The following is a 19,818-nucleotide window of genomic DNA, read 5'->3' as shown; positions in this document are numbered from 1 at the left end:
GCTGGGCCTTCAGCCCCAGACAGAGTCCTGCACGGTCGTCAGCAGCAAAGCGACCTTGAGTCTGGGGGGTACCAGGACCCCCAACTTCAGAGCCGGTGGCTTCATGCTCAGGTGCTGGCTTCTGGAGCCCCCAGGAGCCCACCTGTGTCTTGGGGGGCAGGGTCCTGCAGCCACCTCTGTGCCACTGGCCTGCTCTGTCCAGCTGTGTGCCTGTGGGCTTACTTATCCTTCAGGTGGGGACACTGATTTCCACCTCAGGGTGTGGTCAGGGTTCAGTGGGCTCAGCCCGGGGCTGTCACCAGCACTGGGTCTTCCCGGCGGCTGGAGACCGGCACTTGCCATGTGGTTTGCCCACGCAGCTGTGACTGCTCCTGCATGGAACCATACACGCCACACGCATTTCTCTCCTCCGTGCAGGTGTTGGGGGGCGGGGCCGACACAGCCCTGGCCTGCAGAGCGCCTCTTAGCGAGCGGGAGGCCAGCAGCAGCATCATGGATCAGGGCCCCAGGGCCTGGCCCTGCTGGCCAGCTGTTACCAGTAGGAGGACCCTGGCAGGTTGGGGCGGGGACGGGCTGCCAAACTGGTAGCTAATAGTTAAGCGGATGTCAGATGAGGGAAATGAAAAGGGGCGGTGGGAGGATGAAGCGGTGGAGGGCTGTCATTTGGTTATTGGCCCTCAGCTCCAAAACCATGCTGTCTGCTGCCCGATAATGGAGCTGGGCCCTGCAGACTTGCCTCCTCTGCCAACTGGCATTATGTTGAACTTTGGTGGTGCCGCAGGGACGGGGTGGGTGGGGGCGGGGGGAGTGGGTGTGGTCTTCTTCCAGGTTCTGGGTCGGGTGGAAGCCTGGGTGAGCTGCCCTGTGTGCCCTGTGGTGGTGCAGATGGCTCACAGGCCAGTGGACCAGGGACCCAGAGTGTGGAGGGGCTCTGTGTGGGGCCTGGCAGACATTCCCTGTTGTGTTCCCACAGCCCTCCCCAGAGGCTGCCCTGGTCCCTGTAATGCTCTGCAGACGGGGCTGGTTTTGATCCTGCCCTTCAGAAAGGGAGTGACTTCCCATCCCTGGGCACATTCAAGAGCCTCTTGCGTCACCTGCCCAGGCAGGTGGAAGCCCAGATGACCCCCGACCCTGCCAGCTGCACACGCCATCCTTCATTACACTTTATTCTCTGGATGCCCTGGGACCCCCCCCCCCCCTCCCCAGGTGCTGCCGTCAGCCTTCCTGTGCCCTCACTGCCCAGCACCTGTTTGTGGGACTCCACGAGGGGGCGCCCGAGACCACCGCTCAGAGCTCCATGCCCCGTCAGGAATAGGTGGCCAGGCTCGTAGCCCCTTGGGTCCAGGATGCTAGTGGAGTTGGTGGGAGGAGGGGGCACTGTCCAGGAAGGGCTGCCTGTGCACAGCAGGGGTGGGGGGTGGGGCTGGGCTGGAGCTTGAGCCACCCTGGCCTCCCAGGCCCCTACTCCCTGCAAGGGAGCAGATGCTGGGCTGAGGGTGGCGGGCAAGACCATTTCTGAGATGGAGGGGTTCAGAAGACCAGCCCTCTTGGCCTTCCCAACCCCTCTGGATGTGGGCCAGGACCCAGTTCACTATGCTGCTGCTGGGACCGTCTGCTGGCTGACGGCGTGGGCTGTCCTGGCCGCGGGCAGTCGGGTGGGGAGCACGGCTGGGCAGGCTGGGGTGCCCCTGGCTCTCTTCCCAGCTGCTGGTGCTGGGTGAGGGGCTGCTGTCCTCGGGGTCCCTCGGGCTCCTGGCTCCCCTGGGTTCCTTATTCCTCAGGACGGCTTCTTCGAGGCTGTGGGAAGTAGACCAAGGTTAGACCAGGAGGCGCTGTAGTGGCCTTGTGTGTCCTCTTTTGCAGCAACACTGGGCTCTCACCCAGGGCCTCGTGGGCAGTTTCTGAGAACTCAAGAGCCCACACTTGTTCCCGACAGCAACGGACACCGGAGCAGGGTGGCCCGATCGAAGGGTGAGCCTTGGGAATTTGGTGGAAGCACAGACCCTCTCCCCAGGTGTGTGATCCTAGAATTGGCCTGGCCCCGGTGCCTCCCTTGCCACCTTGCAGAGGGTCTGGGACATTCTGGATAGGCCGAGCTCACGGGGAAATGCTCTCAGAATCCCCAAGACACGGGCTAGGTGCTTCCATGGGCCTGCCTCTGCGGCCACAGGGAAGGGGCATCTGGTCCTTGAGACCCTTACAGGTGGGACCTGCCGAGATGCTGGGCTTCAGGCCCGTCTCTCATGCAGAACAAGCCCTAGGTTCTAGGTCAGACAGATCAGGTTGGAATCCTGACCCCATGTACCGGCTCCGTAACCCTGGGCAAGTTACCCCATCTCTGAGCCTCAGTTTCCCCATCTGTGAAACAGTGATGATTCATCACTGGGCTGGGTCATGAGGCCCAAAGGCAGTAACGACTGGACGCTGTCTTGAACCGCTCCACGGGCACAAGATACAAGGGCACTGCCCCTGGCGCCGAGCCATGTGGCACAAGCTGGGCAAGGGGCCTGTTCTCACTGATCACCCCTGTGGGTGTTGGGGGGCGTGGGTGCCCGCTGGGGAGGCCCTGCCCTGGCCCGGGTGGGCGGGTGAGGGTGGGAGTGGGCTTGACTCAGTGTGGAGGGTGGGGGCGGACACGGCGCACCCCTTCGGACCGCGCCCACCAGGACAGCTTCCAAAAATGCCCAGCAGGATGTGCCACGAGATCACACAGGCGTGCTGGCCTCCTCCACTGCTCACCCGGCAAACACAGGCTGCGGTCACCTTCCCGGCAACAATGGCGCACTGTGGCGGCCACAGCCCAGCCTGCGACGCAGGCCTGCTTGGACAAACACCAGGCGGCATGCAGTATCAGCTAGCTCAGGCGTTCTAAGGCTCTCGTGGGCGCCCGGAGGCCTGGCCTGAGCTGCCACCGTGGCCGGAGCGGGAAGTGGGAGGATGTCCTGATACCCGAGGCTGGAGCGGGGGCTGGGGGAAGCCCACAGGTACCCACCTTGGCGAGCACGTGAGCGGCCCCCAAACCCCCAGGGGAACAAACACACCCACACCCTGGGGCAGCACCCTCTGCTGCTGCTTCTCTTGGAAGGTGCACAAGAGGGTCCAGGAGTGCCCACCCATCCCGGTGGCACTGGGAGAGGGGGAGGGGCTCAGGACCGCCAGGCCTGGGGGCTGCTCGTGGCCCAGGACGCCCCTTCTCCCCTGTGACAACGAAGACGATACGACCATCCTCGGCTGTGTCCCTGGAATCTCACGCTAGCCCTGGTATCGCCCCCTTTCCAGAGGGAAACAGACTGGGGGTGAAAGGGCCAGCCCGCGAGGAGGAGGAAGTGGAGTCAGGGTTCACGCAGGCCTGACCCGGGTCTCTGTTACGGGGCTGCTCTGGGAGAGGCTCCAGGGCTGGCTGCTGGGCTCCAAGTAGCCAGAAAGGTGGGGTGGGGGCATCAGTGCTGTGGCCGCCCCGCCCAGCCCTGGCCTCCCACCTTTGCTCCACTGGTCTGAGGCCCGCTTCCTCTTCTGTGGGCCCCGCCCACGCTCCTTGGCGCAGAAACCCCTGGGTCCCTCGGCTGGCGAGCTCCGCGTGGCCCCCGCCTCGGTGCTCAGGCCCACCTGATGGGGTGGGGGTGTGGTCATGCTGAGGACCCTCCCCGAAGCCTGGGGCAGCCCTGGTGCCCCCGCCTCACCCCGCTGTGTGGCCGGGCACCCACCTCGCTGTCCGAGGTGTCTGGCTTATCTAGCTCATCCGACTCCGGCCGCTGTCCTTGGGCTTTGCTGAGCTCTGCAGGACGCAGGGTGTGGGTCAGGCCAGGCTGGTGGCCTGGGAGTCTAGCGGAAGCACAGGCCTCTAACCTGCCGTACTAGGACCAGTGGCAACAACTCTTCAGATGAGGAAACTGAGGCACAGAGGGACCGAAGAACCTGCCCTGGGGTCGAATCCAGGCCCAGTGTCTCCAGCACCCGTACAATGACCCCACCGGCTGGGGTGTCCCCTGGCTTGGTTGCTGGGTGACGGGGAACTCACTACCTGCCCGGAAGCCCTAATTGTTAAGATGCTCTCCCTTCACTGCCTGTGGTCAGAAACGTGCCCTCCCTGAGCCCCCAACTGCTTTCTGGGTCTGTAGGTGGGGGAAACCAAGTCCGAGACCCAGGGTTTGGTCGGTCAGGCCCAGGGGGCTGAGCCAGGTCCTGGGATAGGTGCCCCTAGCTGACGCTGACCACTGCACCTCCCTCCCTGCTGTGGTGCCACTTCCTGTGTTCTCGTGACGCCAGTACTCATCCTCACCCGGGTGGCTGTCTCCATCAGGCCTTTGCGCGCAGAGAGGCAGTTTTGGCCTCCCTCTGTCCTCATCTCCTGGTCCACTTGGAGAGGGCAGGCTGGGGCCTGGGAGAGAATGTGAGGGTTCCTGGGGGGAAGCAAGTAAGTGACTTGAGTTCACGTGAGGCAACTTCCCTGCCCTCGCCCGGCTTTGGGCACAGCCTGCGGGACCCTGGCTGAGGCTGGAGGGTCAGCCGTCTCCCGTGTGGTGTGACTCAGGCGGCCGGCTGGTGGAACAGAGGGACGAGAGCAGCCCAGGGCCGCTGGGTGCTCTGGGCGGGGCGCGTGGAGGCCAGGAGCAGGGCTTGGTCCCTTACCGTGGAAGGTGGAGGCTCTTCCGCCTCTGGCTCTTTGGCCCCCTTGGTGCCGTCGCTGAGTCCCTGGACCCCAGACTGTGCAGAGGGCTCCACTCCCTGGGGTGGCCTGGGGCTGGGCGTGTGGGCACCTGGGGGGCTGAGTGATCCTGGCAGGCTGGCAGGCTTGGGGGCGCCGTCCCGGCCCCGGCCCCACTCGGAGAGGTCCAGAGGCTTGTCCGGGACATAGTCCTGTGTGGCCGTGGCCTCCTTTGTCCCGGGACTGCCTGGGCCTGTGGGCTGTGGGTGCTGCCCTCTGGGCAGGGCTGCCCCGGCCGCCCCGCCCCCGGGACCCTCCGAGTGGGAGCCGGCTGGCGGGGAGGGTGGCGTCTTCCCCGGCACCGGTGGGCCCCTCAGCCCGGCACCGCCCGCCCGCCCCCGGGCCCACAGCTGCCGGGCCAGGAGCAGGTGCAGCGCTCCCTCCAGCCGCGGGTCCCGCCCGCCCGCCAGGGCGCCTGTTAGGCCCAGCAGACCCGTGGGCTCCTCCCCGGCCTCCGCCTCCCCGGCCTTGAGGCCCTGGGGCTGGGGGCCGCTGGGGGCTGCGGCGGGGGCCTGGGGGCCTCTGTGAGGGCTCCCACGGGGCAGGGCCAGGTGGCGGTTCGGGTGGCAGAGGCGGTCGGCCTGGAGGGAGCGCTTCGGGGACTCGCAGGGCTTGGCAGAGGGCAGAGAGGCCTGCAGGAAGCTGTGGGCGAGGAGGAGCCCGCTGACCACGGCCCACGGTCGCCCCCGTTTCACAGGGAGGACCAGGGGCCCAGGGAGGCGAGGCGAGCGCCCGGGTCACACGGTGGGTAGTGGGGAGGGGACCGCCCGGGCCCCCGGGGAAGAGTTGACCTGGGGCCTAGGGGCTCTGACGAGGGACCTGGCCACCAAGGCCTCGCCCTCTTCTGGGCATCGGCTGCCTGCCCGGTCCCCTGGAGCGCCCAGCCCACCCGTGGGCCCACTGCAGCCCCGCCCCCAGTCTCCTCTCAGACGCTGAGAGTGGTCTCAGACCACGGTGAGAGCCTTTGCGTGGGCTCTTCTGAGGGGCTTCTCGGTCCCCATCTCCAACCTCCGTGTCCCCCCGTCCCGCTCTGGCCTTTCAAGAGATGGCCACGTGGGAACTGTGCTCTGGGCAGGGTAGCTGGGAAAGCCAAGCCAGGGAAGGGTGGGGCTCCTGGAGGGATAATGGGAGGGACTTCCCGGGGCTGCTGGCCCCTTCCCCAAAGGTGGGACCAGAGTAGGAGACTGGGTGCCCGACTGAGGCTGCTCCTGGTGGTGGCGGCGGGCTGGGCCTCACCTGTCCAGAGGGAGGCTGTGCTCTCCAGGCGGGCTTGGGGGGCTGCTCCTGGGGGGCGGCAGTGGGGACGTCCCGTTGACGGAGCCCCGGTTGGCGGAGCAGGCCCGGGACCCTGGCCGCACCACGGCGATGGTCCCGTGTAGCTGGTTGGAGATGTGCTGGGGGCTCTGCACGGGGTGTATGGGTCAGCCTGGGTGGGGTTGGCTGCTGCCCTCTGCCCTTTCCTCTGTGTGACCTTGGGCAGGTCACCCACCCGCTCTGAGCCTCGCCTCCACCCACGTCACATGGAGCTCAGGGGTCCCTGCTTGGCACGGGCCATGTGCGTGGCACATAGCAGGGCTGGCGGCTGCCAGCCTCCTGCCTTGGGCTGCCCGGGGAGAGGAAGGAGTGGGCTCTGGGTCCCTCTCCCTCACCATGTCCGGGGCCCGGGGCTCAGGCAGGCTGGCACCCGGGGAGATTTTGGCTACTGGAGACGTCCCGTACCCCACCGGCCTTTCTGTGGGAGGAGAAGCAGAGGGCAGGTTGGCTGGGAGGTGCTCAGAGGGGCCAGCTCAGCGCACAGGGCTCCCCGGTCCCGGGGCTCCAGCCTCCCGGCCTCCCCCGCCCCCCAGCAGCCCCTCCTCCCCGTGGACCCGCACCTGCGTGGTTGTCCTCCGTCTCCTCACGGCCTCCCAGTGGCTTCTCAGTGACGGCCTTCCAGGTGCCCAGGGAGGGGAGCAGCAGGGGTGACGGGGGGTCTGGGGCGCCCTCCCTGGGCTGGGGCTTGGGCCTGTCTCGAGAGGGGAGGCAAGCACAGTGTGGGTAAGGGAGGGCAGTGCCCCAGAGGCGATCAGAAAGGCCAGGGCGCCCTCCTGGGGACCCAGGTGACCAGGAAAGACCACCATCGTCGGCTCACACCGATGTCCCCGTGGAGCCCAGGCGTCAGAGCTGCCGCGGGTGCTGGGGCCCAGCTCCGCTTCTAGGACCTGTGCTTGCAGACCAGGGGAGGCGGCATCTGCTCTGGGCAGCTGGCCTGCGGGGGCCCCTCCCCTCTGCGCCGCGTGCCCAGGCCCGTGGACGTGCTGGGCGCCTGCTGTGGCTGAGGTGTGCGGGGTAAGTGTTGCTGGGCCCTGGTGGCCCCCCTGACTCACCCTGGGCCCCGGAGCTGCTTCACCTCCTCCTTCAAGGCATCGTTTTCCTCCTGCAGCCGGGTCAGCTCGGTCGCTGCAGAAGGCGCTGATTAGGAGGGACTGTGGGAGGGGAAGCAGGGCGGGGTGGGGCCCTCACAGCCCCCAGGAGCCCCTCCTGTCCTGGCCCCAGCCCCCAGGGACCCCCCCGCCGAGGGAAAGGGGCGTGTCCTCACTGGCAGGCCCTGTGAGACCTCAGGGCTCCGCAGGACCCTCCTCATCATGGGAAGGTGGGAACTGAGGCCCTGAGAGGGCAGGGACGCCCCCTGCCTGGGTAACTGACCAGTGGGGGGCATGTAGGCGCCAGCGGGGGGCTTTGCACCATTTGTCTGTGAGTGGGGGTGTGGGTGTCCCCCCCCCCCCCCCACCGATGGCACGGCCCAGACTGCCTCTTCCCCTTTCCCCGGGACCCCTGGTCGGGCTGAGCAGGCCCTGGGGGGGTCGCGGGCCCCCACGGGAGGGACGCCCGGGGGCGGGCTCACTGAGAAGGAAGACATGCTGCAGGCTCTGGAGCAGGGAGCTCTCGAACTCCTGCTGCTTCTTCCTCGCCAGCTCCTGGGTGACCATGCAGCGGTCGCACAGGCCGGCCCGCAGCCTGCGGGGGCGAGGAGACGGGAGGCCGCTCTGAGCAGGGAGGCTGGGACCCGCGCTGCCCCCCTCCCTGGACGAGCCCTGCCTTTCCCAAACTGTGTTCCGTGGAAGCCCGCCTCACCCCTACCCTGGGGGCTAAGCGTTCCATGTGCCCTTGAGTTGGGGAAGGAACCTTGAAAATGCAGTTTATTTAAGGCTCTGAGATGTCCTGCGGTGGTTTCGTTTATGCCGGAGCTTCCTGGACTCGTTCTCCGCACAGCCCTCCGCGGCTTCCCGTGAGCCCCGCCCCCAGCGTGCGCGCGGCATCAGGCGCCCCACCTGTTCTCCAGTGCCCGCAGGTTCTCCTTCAGCGCCCTCTGCTGCTCCCTGAGCTGACGGTTCTTGGCACAGAGCTCCTCCGCCCTCTGGGCGTCCCTGCGGGGGACGGGCCGCCGTGCGCGTGCTGCTCTGCCGGGGGCCCCCCGCGCTGCCCCGCCAGCCTCTCCCGTGGCCTGGGACTGCCTTGAGAAGTGGGGCCTCGCAAGGGCAATGCCAGCACGCCCAAGCGAGAGTGTTCGCGGCCTCCCTGGGGACCCTGTCTCATCCATGTGCCACCTGCAGCCTCCTCTGTGCAAGGGGGACTCGGGGAGCCGGCCCGCGGGTCTCCCGGACTCACGACGAGTCCTCCTGTTGATAATGATTGGTCCCGGAGGCGCCCTGCATGGACGCGGCTTGCCCAGCCCCCTGGAGGGTCCCTGTTCACTGGGGGAGGGGCTTGGACCTTGGACCGGAGACTCCCCCACCCCCCACGCCGAGCCTCAGTGTCCGCTTCCGCATCACAGCTGGTGGCAGTTCCGGGGCCCTGGGGCTGCGGGCGTGCGCGTGAGCGGCTGGGGAGCCGCTGCCCTTCCCACCTGCTGGCCCAAGGCCTGTCCTCACTCACCGGCACCTCTCTGAGTTCAGTTCCAGAAGCTTGTTCTGCAGGCCTGGAGGAGCGAGGAAAGGAGCAGAGGGTCAGGCCCAGCTGTGCTGCCACCCCTGCCGCAGAGCTGGGGCATTTCCTGTCCCCGGTTGTCTGGCAAGGCCCTCTCCAGACGCCTGCCGCCTGCCTGGGTCCCCTCACTGACTCCCGGAGGTCGCCCCCTCGGCGGGCTCCCAGTCTGCACCTGCTGACAGCTTCCGCCCCCTCTCCTGGCTGCCTGGGACCCGGTCCGGGCCCAGCCTCTCCCCTCCCTGGGGTCTCTGGCTCTGGTGTCTGACTGGAGATGGGGAGGGACCCTGATGCTGGGAGTGACCAGCTACCTGGCCAAGTCCCAAGAGGAATGTTTTTTGGATGCTGCCAGAGTTGAAATAAAATGGGCCCTTGGGGAAGACCCCAGCAGACCCCCTCTTCCTCACCTCATTGTGGTCTGGCTTGGGCCCTAGGCTAGCCCAAGCAGCCCCTGCCCCTCTGGGTCTCTGGGAGAGGTGACCCAGGCCCTTTTGGGCTTCAGGGTGTGTGTGAGTCTCAGAAAGGTCTCGGGAGGGTCTGGCCCGGGCACTGGAGTGAAGGGGGTGGTGTGGCTGCGGCCCTGTTGCCGGCGGGAGAATCGGACAGATGTGTCGGCCGGGCAGACCTCAGCCTGGGTGTCCTGGAGGGGAGCAGAGGGGTTTCAGCTCAGTGCCCTGGAAAGCTCTAGACAGGCCTCTGGAGCCTCGAGATCCCATTGCGAGTAGGGAAGTAGGTGACCTCCCTTTTGGGGGACACTGAGGTCCCCACCTTGGGAAAGGGGCCGGTCGTGGCCAGAGCTTCTCGGCTCTCTGTGACCAGGCTGGCTTCTTATTTTGGCTCTGATGCTAGCTGCTCATTCAGGGCCCACCCCTCCAGGGCTGCGGTCGGGGGTGCTGGTCTGAGGCTGGGCGCCTGACCACTTGCAGCTCTGGGCTCTGGGTCACGACTCCCCTTCTGGGCCTGGAAGGCGAGGTCCCCAGGTTTGGCGAGATTTGGAGGTGATGTGTGGGAGCCCCCCGGCCTGGCTTTGGCCCTTAGACTGCCGTCCGGGTGAGGGTTTGTCCATCCCAAGACGCTCACCCGTGATCTCATTCTCATGGACGTCCTTCAGCCTGTTCAGCGACTCCATGAAGCTCTCCATGGCTTCCCGAGGCCCTGGCCCTGGCCCAGGCCCCTCTGTGCTCCAGGTGTAGGGGTGGCCCCTTGGCCTCTACTGCCCCTCCGTTTCCAGCCTATGGAGCGGAAAGTGCGGAGACGGTCACATTAGCTCAGGAAGGGCCTGTGGGATGTAGGGTCCGGCAGTAGCCTGGAGAGGAGGTGGGGGCCGGTCCCGGTGGGTGTGGGAGTCCTGTCTTGTGACCACCCACTGGGTCATGTCCACACCTGAGGGGCACATAGAGGGATGGGGCATTCTCACTTAATCTCAACTCCCTAAGCCAGTCCTCGCAACAAAGCAGATGCCTGAAGGCACCAGTTCCCGCTTGGTGCTGGGACCACAACGGTGCATGCGATGCGTGTTGACGAGGCCCCAGACTGGAGATGCCCGTGCCCGCCCCCAGCCAGCGGGCCAGTCAGCCAGGGCGCGTTCATCCAATGGGAGAGCCCACTCAGTGGGGTCCAGGTGCCCGCAGTGGCATGGATGGCCCCGTGGGGCCATGGCGGGGGGCTTTGGGGGCTGGCTGGTTGTTTCCCCTGCAGGAGCTGGTGACCGTGCATAGGTGGAAGTCTACCCAGCCGCCCCTTGTGGCCTGGGCCCTTTTTCCTGCTTGTGTTTCACCTCCGTGAAGTGTTTGCTAAAAATTAAGAGTGTGGGGTTGAGAGCCTAAGCTGGGAGCTGGACAAACTTTGCCCGCAGTGTGACCACCGTGAGCTCTGGCCCCTCTGAGCCGCGCTTTCTTCCTTCTGGCAGTGGCCACGGTGCCTGTCTAGTGGGCACCGGTGAGTATCCCGCGGGGTCCCATGGGGTCCATCTCCTCGGAGCTGGGTGTGAGGCCGGGGCTCAGCCCAGCGACAGCTTCCTCACCATGGTGCCAGGCACCACCCTCCACCAGGCGAGAGCCCCTCAGTCCTTGTGGCAGACCTCTGGTAGTGGGTACTGAGGCCACCACTGCCCGCCACTGTCCAGCTCTGTGTCACCATCTGTCACAGAGCTGGGAGTCAGACGCACAGCTCACAGAGCCAGATCAGCGCAGATGCCACCAGCAAAGACCCCCGCCATCGCTGTCTCCAGGCCAGGTGGTGACAGCCCCTCTGTTCCCTCCTTGTCCTCAGCCTGAGGAGCCCTGGGGGTCAGCTGACCCTGAAAATGAGCGTCTGGGGTCCTGGCACTCCCGACTCGTCTGCCGGCATCCTACCCTGATCTGTCAGCCGCAGCTCTTGGTTTGCCTTCTGTACGCTCCCGGAACCTCCCCCAGAGCCTCACCTTTCTTTCTTTCATAGCACCCGCCTGGCCCAAGCCACCACCCCACTGCTGGTGCACTGCCAGCTCTGCATTGGCCGCCCCCCTTCCATGCCTCTCCCCAGGAGGCACTTTCTGCACAAGCCCTGGGGACCTCTGCTCAAAGCTCCCTGCGGGAGGCCATGCCTGATTCCCCCCAGGGCACACTGAAGGAGGGGCGTGGTCTCGCTTGCATTTCAAAGTTTGCCCCAAGACTGGAGTGTTTGCAGCAACAGTCCCCAAACTGGAAACCCTCAAATGCCTGCTGGCGAATGTCCTGCGGTGGCAGGAGCGGTGACGTCCCATGCCATTGCAGAGTGGGGGGCCAGACCCGAAAGCCAGCCCGCTGTGGGATTCACTCACCGGGAGTGCAGAAGAGGCACAACTGCTCTGGGCTCTCAGAAGTTGGGGTGGTGGGCACCCCGGGGGGTGGGATCATTAACTGAGGGGAGCAGGCCCTGTGATCCCACGAGAAGCCAGGGGCCGGGGCGAGCTGCCTGAGGGGAGACTTGACAGTGGAGCCTGGCTTTCAACTGGGTCCTCGAACCCCAGGTCAAGGTCAGAGTACCGGGGAAGCCTCGACTTCCAGATGTGAGGCTGGGACCAGCAAGAAGGCAGAGTGCAGTCCTGCGTCCTGTGGTGGCCACGGGAGCTGGCGGGCAGGGCCAAATGGGGTGTGCTGGGGGGTTGAGCGGCAGGAAGGTAGAGCTCCCCAAACTCATTTTAGACCTGCCTGGCTTCTGGGACACTCCTGAGCGATGGCCAGGGGAGTGGGGGCGTTGCATGACGGCTCTGTGTCAGGTGGGTGAGAGCTCTGCGAACAAGGGGAGCTTGGGAGGGTCCCCCTCCTCGAGGCCGGGAGCCAGAGGGATGTCCTGGCAGGTTAGGGGAAAAGATGCTGAATTGCAGAGGCTGGGGGAGACCAGGGCTCGAGCGGGGTGTATGTGATAATCCCGGCCCCACTTCCTGAACCCATCTAACCCTGATCACGTTGCAAGGAGCCCACTTTCCAGATGGGGAAACTGAGGCCCAGAGAGATCAAGTCACGCTCCCTGGCCACCCAGTGGGAAGCGGGGGTCGGGGCTTGAATTCACTCTGGCGCTGAGGATGTGCCCTCACCGCCGTGGACCAGGTACGCACTCCAGGTGGCCCTGCTGTGCTGGCTCTGCACTTCTTTATTTTGCGGTGGGGCTTCTGGGAGATAAGACTGTGAGGGCCACCCCCACCCCGTGGGCTCGGGCTCCCTGAAGGCTGGGGGAGGTTGGCCAGGGAGGGGCCGAGCCACTGTGCCTGAAATTCCACCCAGACCCGTCTGTCAGGCTGCTCTTCCCCATCACAGCCAGAGCCTGGAGCCTGCTGCGGCATGTGGGCTGGGCCAATGCTCGTAAAGGAGCCGCCCCAGGGAGCCTGCAGTGCCCCTGGGGCTGGGAGAGGCTCTGTGGACACCAGGTCTGAGTGAGAGACCAGCACCGTTCCCTATGCCCATGCTGTGGTGTGGAGGCCCCGTTGGTAAAGGACCAGGGCACCCTCTGTTCCCCATACCCTGGCTCCTCTCTGTATCCAACCATCCCAAACCACCCAGGGCCCCGCCTGGCTGCCCCTCTCGGGGTCTCTGATGGGCAGGGGGAGACACCCTCCCGCATGGTGGGCAGGGAAGCAGCATGGACATGGGTCCTGGGCAGGATGCGCAAGCGGCTGCGGGCACAGCTGGAAGGGATGCGTCCTGCTGGGAGCCCCGCGTTTCCCAGGGAGGACCAGGGCCATCCAGCCCTGGTGACAGTGCCATGGGGGTGGTGTGACTTCCCTGGGCAGGCAGGTGACAGAAGGGCGTTTGGCCCGTGAAGTAGACAGTCTCCTGGGGCAGCCCCTGTCCCAGCCCCACCCTCGGTGTGGGGAGGGTCCAAGGAAGCGGCAGGAGGAGGAGGGAGGCGGGTCCGCACCCGAGGTGAATGTGGTGGTTGTGAGTAGGAAGAATCCCCGCTGTGGAGGTGCAAAGGGTCTGCTGCCAGGGGCGGGGGTCCAGCCCTCCCCGGTGGCGGTGGCGGCGCTGTGTTTGCCAGGTGTGCAGAGCCGCCGGGCGGGGCGCTGGGGGTTCAGGGAACTCCAGGCAGGAGGGCTGTCCCCCGGGCGTGGGGTGGGGCTGCAGTGGTGCTGGGACGAGGCCGCAGGCCTGTGGGCTAGGGGTCCGGGCTGCTGCCTCCGGGCCGGCGGGGCCTGCCTACAGGGGAGGGTGGCCCGAGTTGCCGGCGGGGTGGGGGTGAGCCTGGGGTCAGAGGCCTGAGAGCTGCTCCTCAGGGTCCCGCGGGGATCCCAGCCCCTCCTACCCTGGATGCTCAGGCCGGGAGGAGCCCCGGAAGGAGCAGATGGGAGGGAAGGGCCAAGGGTCAGCTACGCCAGTGACCCTGCCCACCTGCCACTCACCCAGGGCAGAGTCAGCCAGGGCAGGGGACCTCCAAGCCCACAGGTCCGGGCCCTGCCTTTACCCACTGCGTGACCGGGACAAGCGTTTTACCTCTCTGAGCCTCAGTTTCCCCATCTGGGGGGTAATTCCACCCCCATATCAGGTTGTTGTACACGAGTTACACACGAGTAACGTGTGTCCAGGTGACATGTGTCTGGGTGACGTGTACTCAGCCCAGGGCCTGGCAGGTGCTCAGTTAACTGCGGGTGGAGACCCTGTGTCCACCCCGTGCAGTCCCCCCACCAGGACCTGCCCCACAGGCGGCCCCAGGAGTCCAGCGGTGCAGCTTACAGGAGCCCCTTCTCCCTCGGACAAGTTCAAGTGCCGTTGCCACAAACGCCCTTTGCAGGAGGTCAAGGACGCCCCCCTCACCCACCCTGAGTTCAGGGCCGAGGTCTCAGGTTCCAGCAGTGATGGCACACACTCACTCACTGAGTGGACACTCACGGGGTCCACTGGGTCTTGGTGGCCATGTCTGGGGGAGGTGCCCCCTGGACCCCCTGCACAGAGGAGGCACCGAAGCCCCAGCTGTGGGCCTGGGCCGGGCTCTGCCTGGTTGAGCAGCGAAGCCCACGGTAGAGGCTCTTGCCTTGCTGGGTCCGCGGGGCCCCAGGCTCCTCACTCCCTGGCTGCCTTCCCTTGTTGGAGCCTCTTCTCCAGCAGGTCCCTCGGGTGCAGGAGCACCTAGTCCCCGATTATGCCCCTTCTCTGCCAGTGATCTGTCTACCCACCTACCCGTAACACAAGGACAATGACACAGCAGTAACAATAGCGGTGGCCTCGGTTTCCCGAGCGTCCAGTCAGCCAAGCACTGGGCTGGGGCTCTACACGCTGTGTGGCGTCTACTGCAGGGGCCCTGCAACGTCCCAGAGCTCCTCTGAAGAAGCGGAGTGATCCCAGGGACACTCAGCCTGCCTGTCACCAAGGGACCACGCAGGGCCAGGCACACCATCCAAGCCCTTTGAATGTTCTTGGCACGAGCATTTATGCAGCACCCGCTGTGGACCCAGGCTCGGCCCACACGTGTGACTGGAGCTCGCCCGGCCTTCTGAGAAGGCTCTGACTGTGCCATTCTACAGATTCAGGCACTGAGGCTCAAAGCAGGTAAGAGGCTCTGGTGTCTCTGTGGCCTCCGTGGTGATGGGCGAAGCCCCTCCCCCGGCAACGTTAGCCAAGTCACTGCCGCGGCTGTGCCTCAGTGTCCTGGGCCACAGAACAGACGGTGGGGTGCCCTGGCCCAGCTCCTGGAGGCCGGAGGGAGTCTGCGCCACCACCATGGGCTGTCGGGTCTCCTTGATGTGGTGGGCATCCAGTGCCCATCGACCGCAGGTGGTCAGGGGCCCGCCTGCCAGCCCCCACATCCAGGTGCCCGGCACGAGTGTCACGTGCAGTGAGTCACGGGGCTCATGTTGCCCATGGAGTGGCCCCGTCAGCCCCCACTTCCCAGATGAGGAACCTGCAGCTCAGAGTGATGTCACCTGCCCACAGTCACCAGCTTGCAAGGGACATGGCCAGTGCAGCCTCCTGGCGACCTCCTGGGCAAGCTCAGATGGCAGGCTGAGTCCACAGAGGTGCCACTGCCGGGATGGTTTCTGACATCACCAGACACATAGACCCATGGCACACGTGCACACATGTGTGACGCCCACACCCACACATACAGACACAACAGTATCCCAACATGCGTGCGCACACCAGAGAAACGCCAAGCACGTGGGTGCCGCCCTCAGCCACCTCCCCCGCTGCACACACAGCACTGCACGGGCACAGGGAGAGCTGCCTGCACGTGCGTGCACATACTCGTGTGTTGCACGTGCGTGTGCACACATGCACAGAGGCTCAAGGCAGGTGCGCGCTTGCTGGGTGGCTCAGGTAACAGCGGGCCCTGCAACCCGACTCCTCGAGGATGGGCCGGGGGACTTCCCTGGTGGTCCAGTGGTTAAGACTCTGTGCTCCCAATGCAGGGGGCCCAAGTTTGATCCCTGGTCAGGGAACTAGATCCCACATGCTGCAACTAAGAGTTCGCATGCCACAACGAGGATCTGGTGCAACCAAATAAGTAAATAAATAAATATTTTTTTAAAAAAAAGGATGGGCCGGCCCCACGGCTGCTGTGCCTTCGTGGGCTGCCTTCCAGAGGCCTGGCTGGGGGAGCTGAGCAGGACCCGAGGCCCCCGGGAGGCATTTGTCGCTGCCTCCCAGGGGACAGCAAGCTGAGGGCAGCCAAGTGTCCCACCGTGCCCGGCTCTGAGCTGGGGCTGGCTGCGCCACGCACCACCCCTCACTCCTCGGCTGCACCCCTTCTGACCCGGGGGGGTCTAGGCAGTGGGGCAGGTCCTGGATGAAGTGGCAGGCTACCGGCCCCTTGCTGGTGTCCCCAGACCCTCACCCGACGACGGGCAGTGCCAGGCCCAGCCTTGGCTCACCCAGCCCCTCTGCCCAGGAAGCCCACTGAGGCCCCTGCCCCCAATCGGTCCCCTGGACCAGGTGCCCCGGAGCAGGTGGCTGTGCCCCCTAGGCCAGCCCCGCTGCCGGCCCCACCTCCTGCCCAGCAAGCAGGGGCTGGGCCTCCACCTTCGTGGCAGGCACCCCGACAGTGACCCCAGCTCATGCGCCCCCTTCCCTTGCCCCCAACTGCTGAAGGTACTCACAGGGCCCCCCGTCCGCATCGACCTCTGTGGACCTCCACTGCGATCCGGAATGTCCCGCCCGAGAGATGGAAGCCAGCACTGTGAACTTGCTTGAGAACAAGACACAATTTTGGCCAAACCCGCTTGACAGGTTTTCGATTCCCCCGGCCAGGAGCAGAAAGGAGGCAGAGGCTGCCCAAAGCTGCCCAACTGGTTCTGCCGTTGCACAGAAAGTGGCAAAACGGGTCGGGTCTGAACCCTCATAGAGATGGGATTGTTTTCCCATAATTACCGCCTGGCCCGTGCCTCTGGCCGGAGTGGGCCAGGCAGCAAGGAGAATCCAGGGCCTGGGCACGGACGCGAGAGGCAGGGCAGCGAGGGCAGGCAGGAGGGAGCAGTCGTCACCTTGGGGCAGAGCGGGGCGGCAGCGGTGCCTCCGGCCTCTCCCCCTGGCTCCCGTGGGCTGACCTTTCTGGCCTCAGTTTCCTTGTCTGTAAACTGGGGATAATGACGGCAGGCCTGTCCCTATCAGAGCTCTGTAGATGGACATCCGGAAGTGGGGCTGGCAGCGGCCGTGCCGGGTTGGAGGCCCCTGCCCTGCACTGCCCCCTCCGCACTCCCACCCCAGAGGAGAGCAAGCAGGTGGCCCAGGCGGGTGGGCACCTCTGGGTCTCAGGGCAGCCTGGGGTGCCCTGTGGGGCGGTGAGCGCAGGAGGAGCCGGGCGTTGCGGTTTTCCGTGTTTGTCCTCCGCTCGGCGACACTGTGGCCGCACTCATGCCGAAAAGAGCTGGGCTCCGAGGGCCGCAGCCGCTGACCACCCCTCCCCCGCTCGCCCACAGCCCTCCCCCACTCCCCTGCTCCCTCCGCCAGCCCCCGCCCTGTGCTCCCCTCCCCCCCATCTCCAGCTCTGCGCAGGAGCCCTCCCCCAAGGGCGCCTGAGGGAACCCCAGGGAGTGCTCAGGGCTCAGTGGGGGAGGACCCAGGCTCCAGGCCAGCCGCCCTGGTGAGGTCCCAGAGGCACTTCCTGCTCCCCGGTGAGGGCTCTGCTGGCCACTGCTGGCCGGCCCTGGGCTCTCAGGGGAGCAGCGGTCAGCCGGGCACCCCGCAGGCCAGCTGGGCCCTGGAGCTTTGCTGATGCCGCCTGGCTGGGCCCTCGGGAGGGGTGTCTGCATGCTGAGGGGTGTTTGCGCACGTGGGGCCGTGTGCATGTGTGTGCTCACCCCTTGGCTTGTGTGTTCATGTGTTTGGTGTGTTCCTGTCGTGTGGCTGGTGTACCACGGGCAAGGTAGGGGTTGTGGACGTGAGTGTGGGCTGTGTCGCTTTGCATGTGTGTGTGTCTGGGTGTCCCCGTGGGGAGGGCAGAGGCAGGGTCAGGACTGACCTTCAGACCAGCCAGGGTCAGCCTAACTGAGCCCTGTTCCCCTCCCCCCACCTCAGCCAGGTTTGAATCCTGACTCTGCCCCTTGAGAGCTGGGCCACCTTGGGCCAGTTACCCAAACGCCCTGAGCCACGGCCTCATGAAAATGAAGCCATCGGCTTCACGATGGCGGCTGGGCCAGGGACCACCCCAGGAGGTGCTCACCATGTTGGTCAGTGGATGGGGCAGGGGCTCCGCCTGGACCATGTTAGTAGTTGAGCAAAAGCTCTGGTCTCCTAAAGACAAGCTCACAGCTACGCCACAACCCAGGCACCTGAGGTGCTCACAGCGCCGTATCCGTAACTATGCAACCGTGCCTCAGCGGGCGCGTGGGCGAGCGACCCTCGGGCCATCCGCACTGTGGCTCGGGATTAGCACACCTCTGACACACCAGCGATGCGGTGAATGTCAGGCATCCCGCCGGGGCAGGGCGCTGCTCCGAAGGGGGATGCCAAGGGGGATGCCGTCTGACTGACTCTGACTCCGCTGACAAGAGCCCAGGAGGCAACAGCCAGAGGCGGTGGGAGGCTGCCAGGGTCCAGGGTCGGGGGGAGCAAAGGGCAGCAGAAACTTCCCAGTTCTGATGGCTAGTTCTGTATCTTATTGTGGTGGCGGTTATTACAGGGGAGCGCCTGTTTGGCAAAACTCATCACCTTACACTTAAAAAGTGTGACTTTTGTTTTATACAAATGATACCCCAATAAAGTTTTTTTAGAATTAATACACTTTATTTACTAGAGTAGTTTTAGGTTCACAGCAAAATGAGAAGGAGACACAGTGATTTCCCGTATGCGCCCTGCCCCCCATGTTCACAGCCTGCCCCGTTATCCACACCCCCCACCAGACGGTGCGTTTGTTACAACCGGTGAACCTGCACTGACACCTCGTCACCGCTCAGGGTCCACGGTTTACATCAGGGCTCACTCTTGGTGACGTACATTCTACGGGTTTGGACAAATGTATAAGGGCATGTATCCAGCTTTACAGTATCATACGGAGTAGTTTCACTGCCCTAAAAACCCTCTGTGCTCCACCGGTTCATCCCTCCCTCCCCATTAACCCCTGGCAACCCCTGCTCTTTTTACTGTCTCCATAGTTCTGCCTTTTCCAGAATGGCATAGGGTGGAATCACGCAGTCTGTAGCTTTCTCAGATTGGCTTCTTTCACTAGTAAAATGCATTTACGTTTCCTCTGTATCTTTCCATGGCTTGATAGCTCATTTCTTTCTAGTGCTATTCAGTTGAATATTATTCAATACTCCGCTGTCTGGGTGTATCACAGTTTATTTATCCATTCACCTGCTGAAGGACATCTTGATTGCAACCAAGTTGTGGCAGTTATGAATAAAGCTGTTATAAACATCCACGTGCAGGTTTTGGTGTGGACATAATTTTCAAATCCTCTGGGTAAGTGTGAAGGAGCATGATTGCTAGATGGTATGGTAAGAGCATGTTTAGTTTTGTAAGAATGAAGTTGATTTTTAAAAAGCTGAAATGCTCTCTAGGGCCGGGGGCCGGGTGTGACCACCCACTGCCCACGCTCTGCCCAGCAGCTCCAGCCCTCGGCTCCTGCCCTGTCTGCCGGTCAGCCCCAGCCCCAGCCTGGCCTTGGGGCAGGACACCGGCGTTGGGCTCTGGCCTCTGGCCTCATTTGCTGTGTGCCCTGATTTCTTTCGGGCCTTGTCTGGGTTCTGGTGCGGCCGCTGGGCTGCGGAGAGGCCACTGCTCCCACCCCGTCTTGGGGAAGCGAGCAGCTGCACCTGACATCCCTGAGGGCGTCCTGTCCCCTCCCTCTGGCCGACCTGTTTGCACGGCGGGTGCGGGCTGGAGGACGAATAGGTGTCTTCCCGCTTTGCAGCCAGGGCCCCCTCTTCCCCCCGTCCTGCTGGAATCACAACAGCTGTCCTTGAATGTGGGCCAGAGGCCAAGGGCTTTCCTGTAGCAGCACCTTTGCCCTCTCTTCTCGGGGGGAAACCGAGGCCAGGGAGGTGAGGTGCCCAGCACAGGGCATCACCTGCTGAAGGACCTGAACCCAGGTGTGTCTGAGAGCGGCACCTCAGCCTTCCCGCCACGATGCAGCCCCTCTGTGCACGTGGGGAGTCAGGCCCTGCGGGGCGGGCCTCCCCCGGGTGGGGTCCCAGGCTGCACCCACCCGCCTCGTACACCCCCCCACGAGCTTCTTTCTCAAACTCTCCCCCCACCTCT

The 19,818-nt window shown here is 64.9% G+C and overlaps 1 protein-coding gene across 7 annotated transcripts; it reads right to left on the bottom strand.

Moving 5' to 3' along the window:
* Positions 1 to 1,167: 1,167 nt before the first annotated feature.
* RBBP8NL (RBBP8 N-terminal like) lies at positions 1,168 to 16,341 on the bottom strand. 7 transcript variants are annotated; one of them, XM_059897325.1, is made up of 15 exons: positions 16,218 to 16,335; positions 9,749 to 9,900; positions 9,076 to 9,308; positions 8,621 to 8,663; positions 8,017 to 8,112; positions 7,590 to 7,702; positions 7,072 to 7,144; positions 6,580 to 6,710; positions 6,355 to 6,437; positions 5,942 to 6,108; positions 4,630 to 5,347; positions 4,280 to 4,400; positions 3,705 to 3,775; positions 3,480 to 3,606; positions 1,169 to 1,797 (listed from the first exon to the last, which is right to left on the bottom strand). In XM_059897325.1, exons 6-15 carry the CDS (start codon positions 7,672 to 7,674, stop codon positions 1,778 to 1,780), a joined length of 1,596 nt encoding a protein of 531 aa, XP_059753308.1. In that variant the 5' UTR covers positions 7,675 to 7,702; positions 8,017 to 8,112; positions 8,621 to 8,663; positions 9,076 to 9,308; positions 9,749 to 9,900; positions 16,218 to 16,335; the 3' UTR covers positions 1,169 to 1,777. The 7 variants fall into 7 exon arrangements, 6 of the variants coding, with proteins under 6 accessions (XP_059753305.1, XP_059753304.1, XP_059753308.1 ...); XM_059897322.1 differs by lacking the exon at positions 9,076 to 9,308 and having other exon boundaries at positions 1,168 to 1,797; positions 4,280 to 4,378; positions 4,758 to 5,347; positions 16,218 to 16,339; XM_059897320.1 differs by lacking the exon at positions 9,076 to 9,308 and having other exon boundaries at positions 16,218 to 16,336.
* Positions 16,342 to 19,818: the final 3,477 nt, after the last annotated feature.

The sequence above is a fragment of the Balaenoptera ricei genome, chromosome 15 (assembly GCF_028023285.1).
Source record: "Balaenoptera ricei isolate mBalRic1 chromosome 15, mBalRic1.hap2, whole genome shotgun sequence".
Classification (NCBI taxonomy): domain Eukaryota; kingdom Metazoa; phylum Chordata; class Mammalia; order Artiodactyla; family Balaenopteridae; genus Balaenoptera; species Balaenoptera ricei.
Note: the sequence above shows the minus strand (reverse complement) of the source record. Positions and strands in the feature narration are given on the sequence as shown.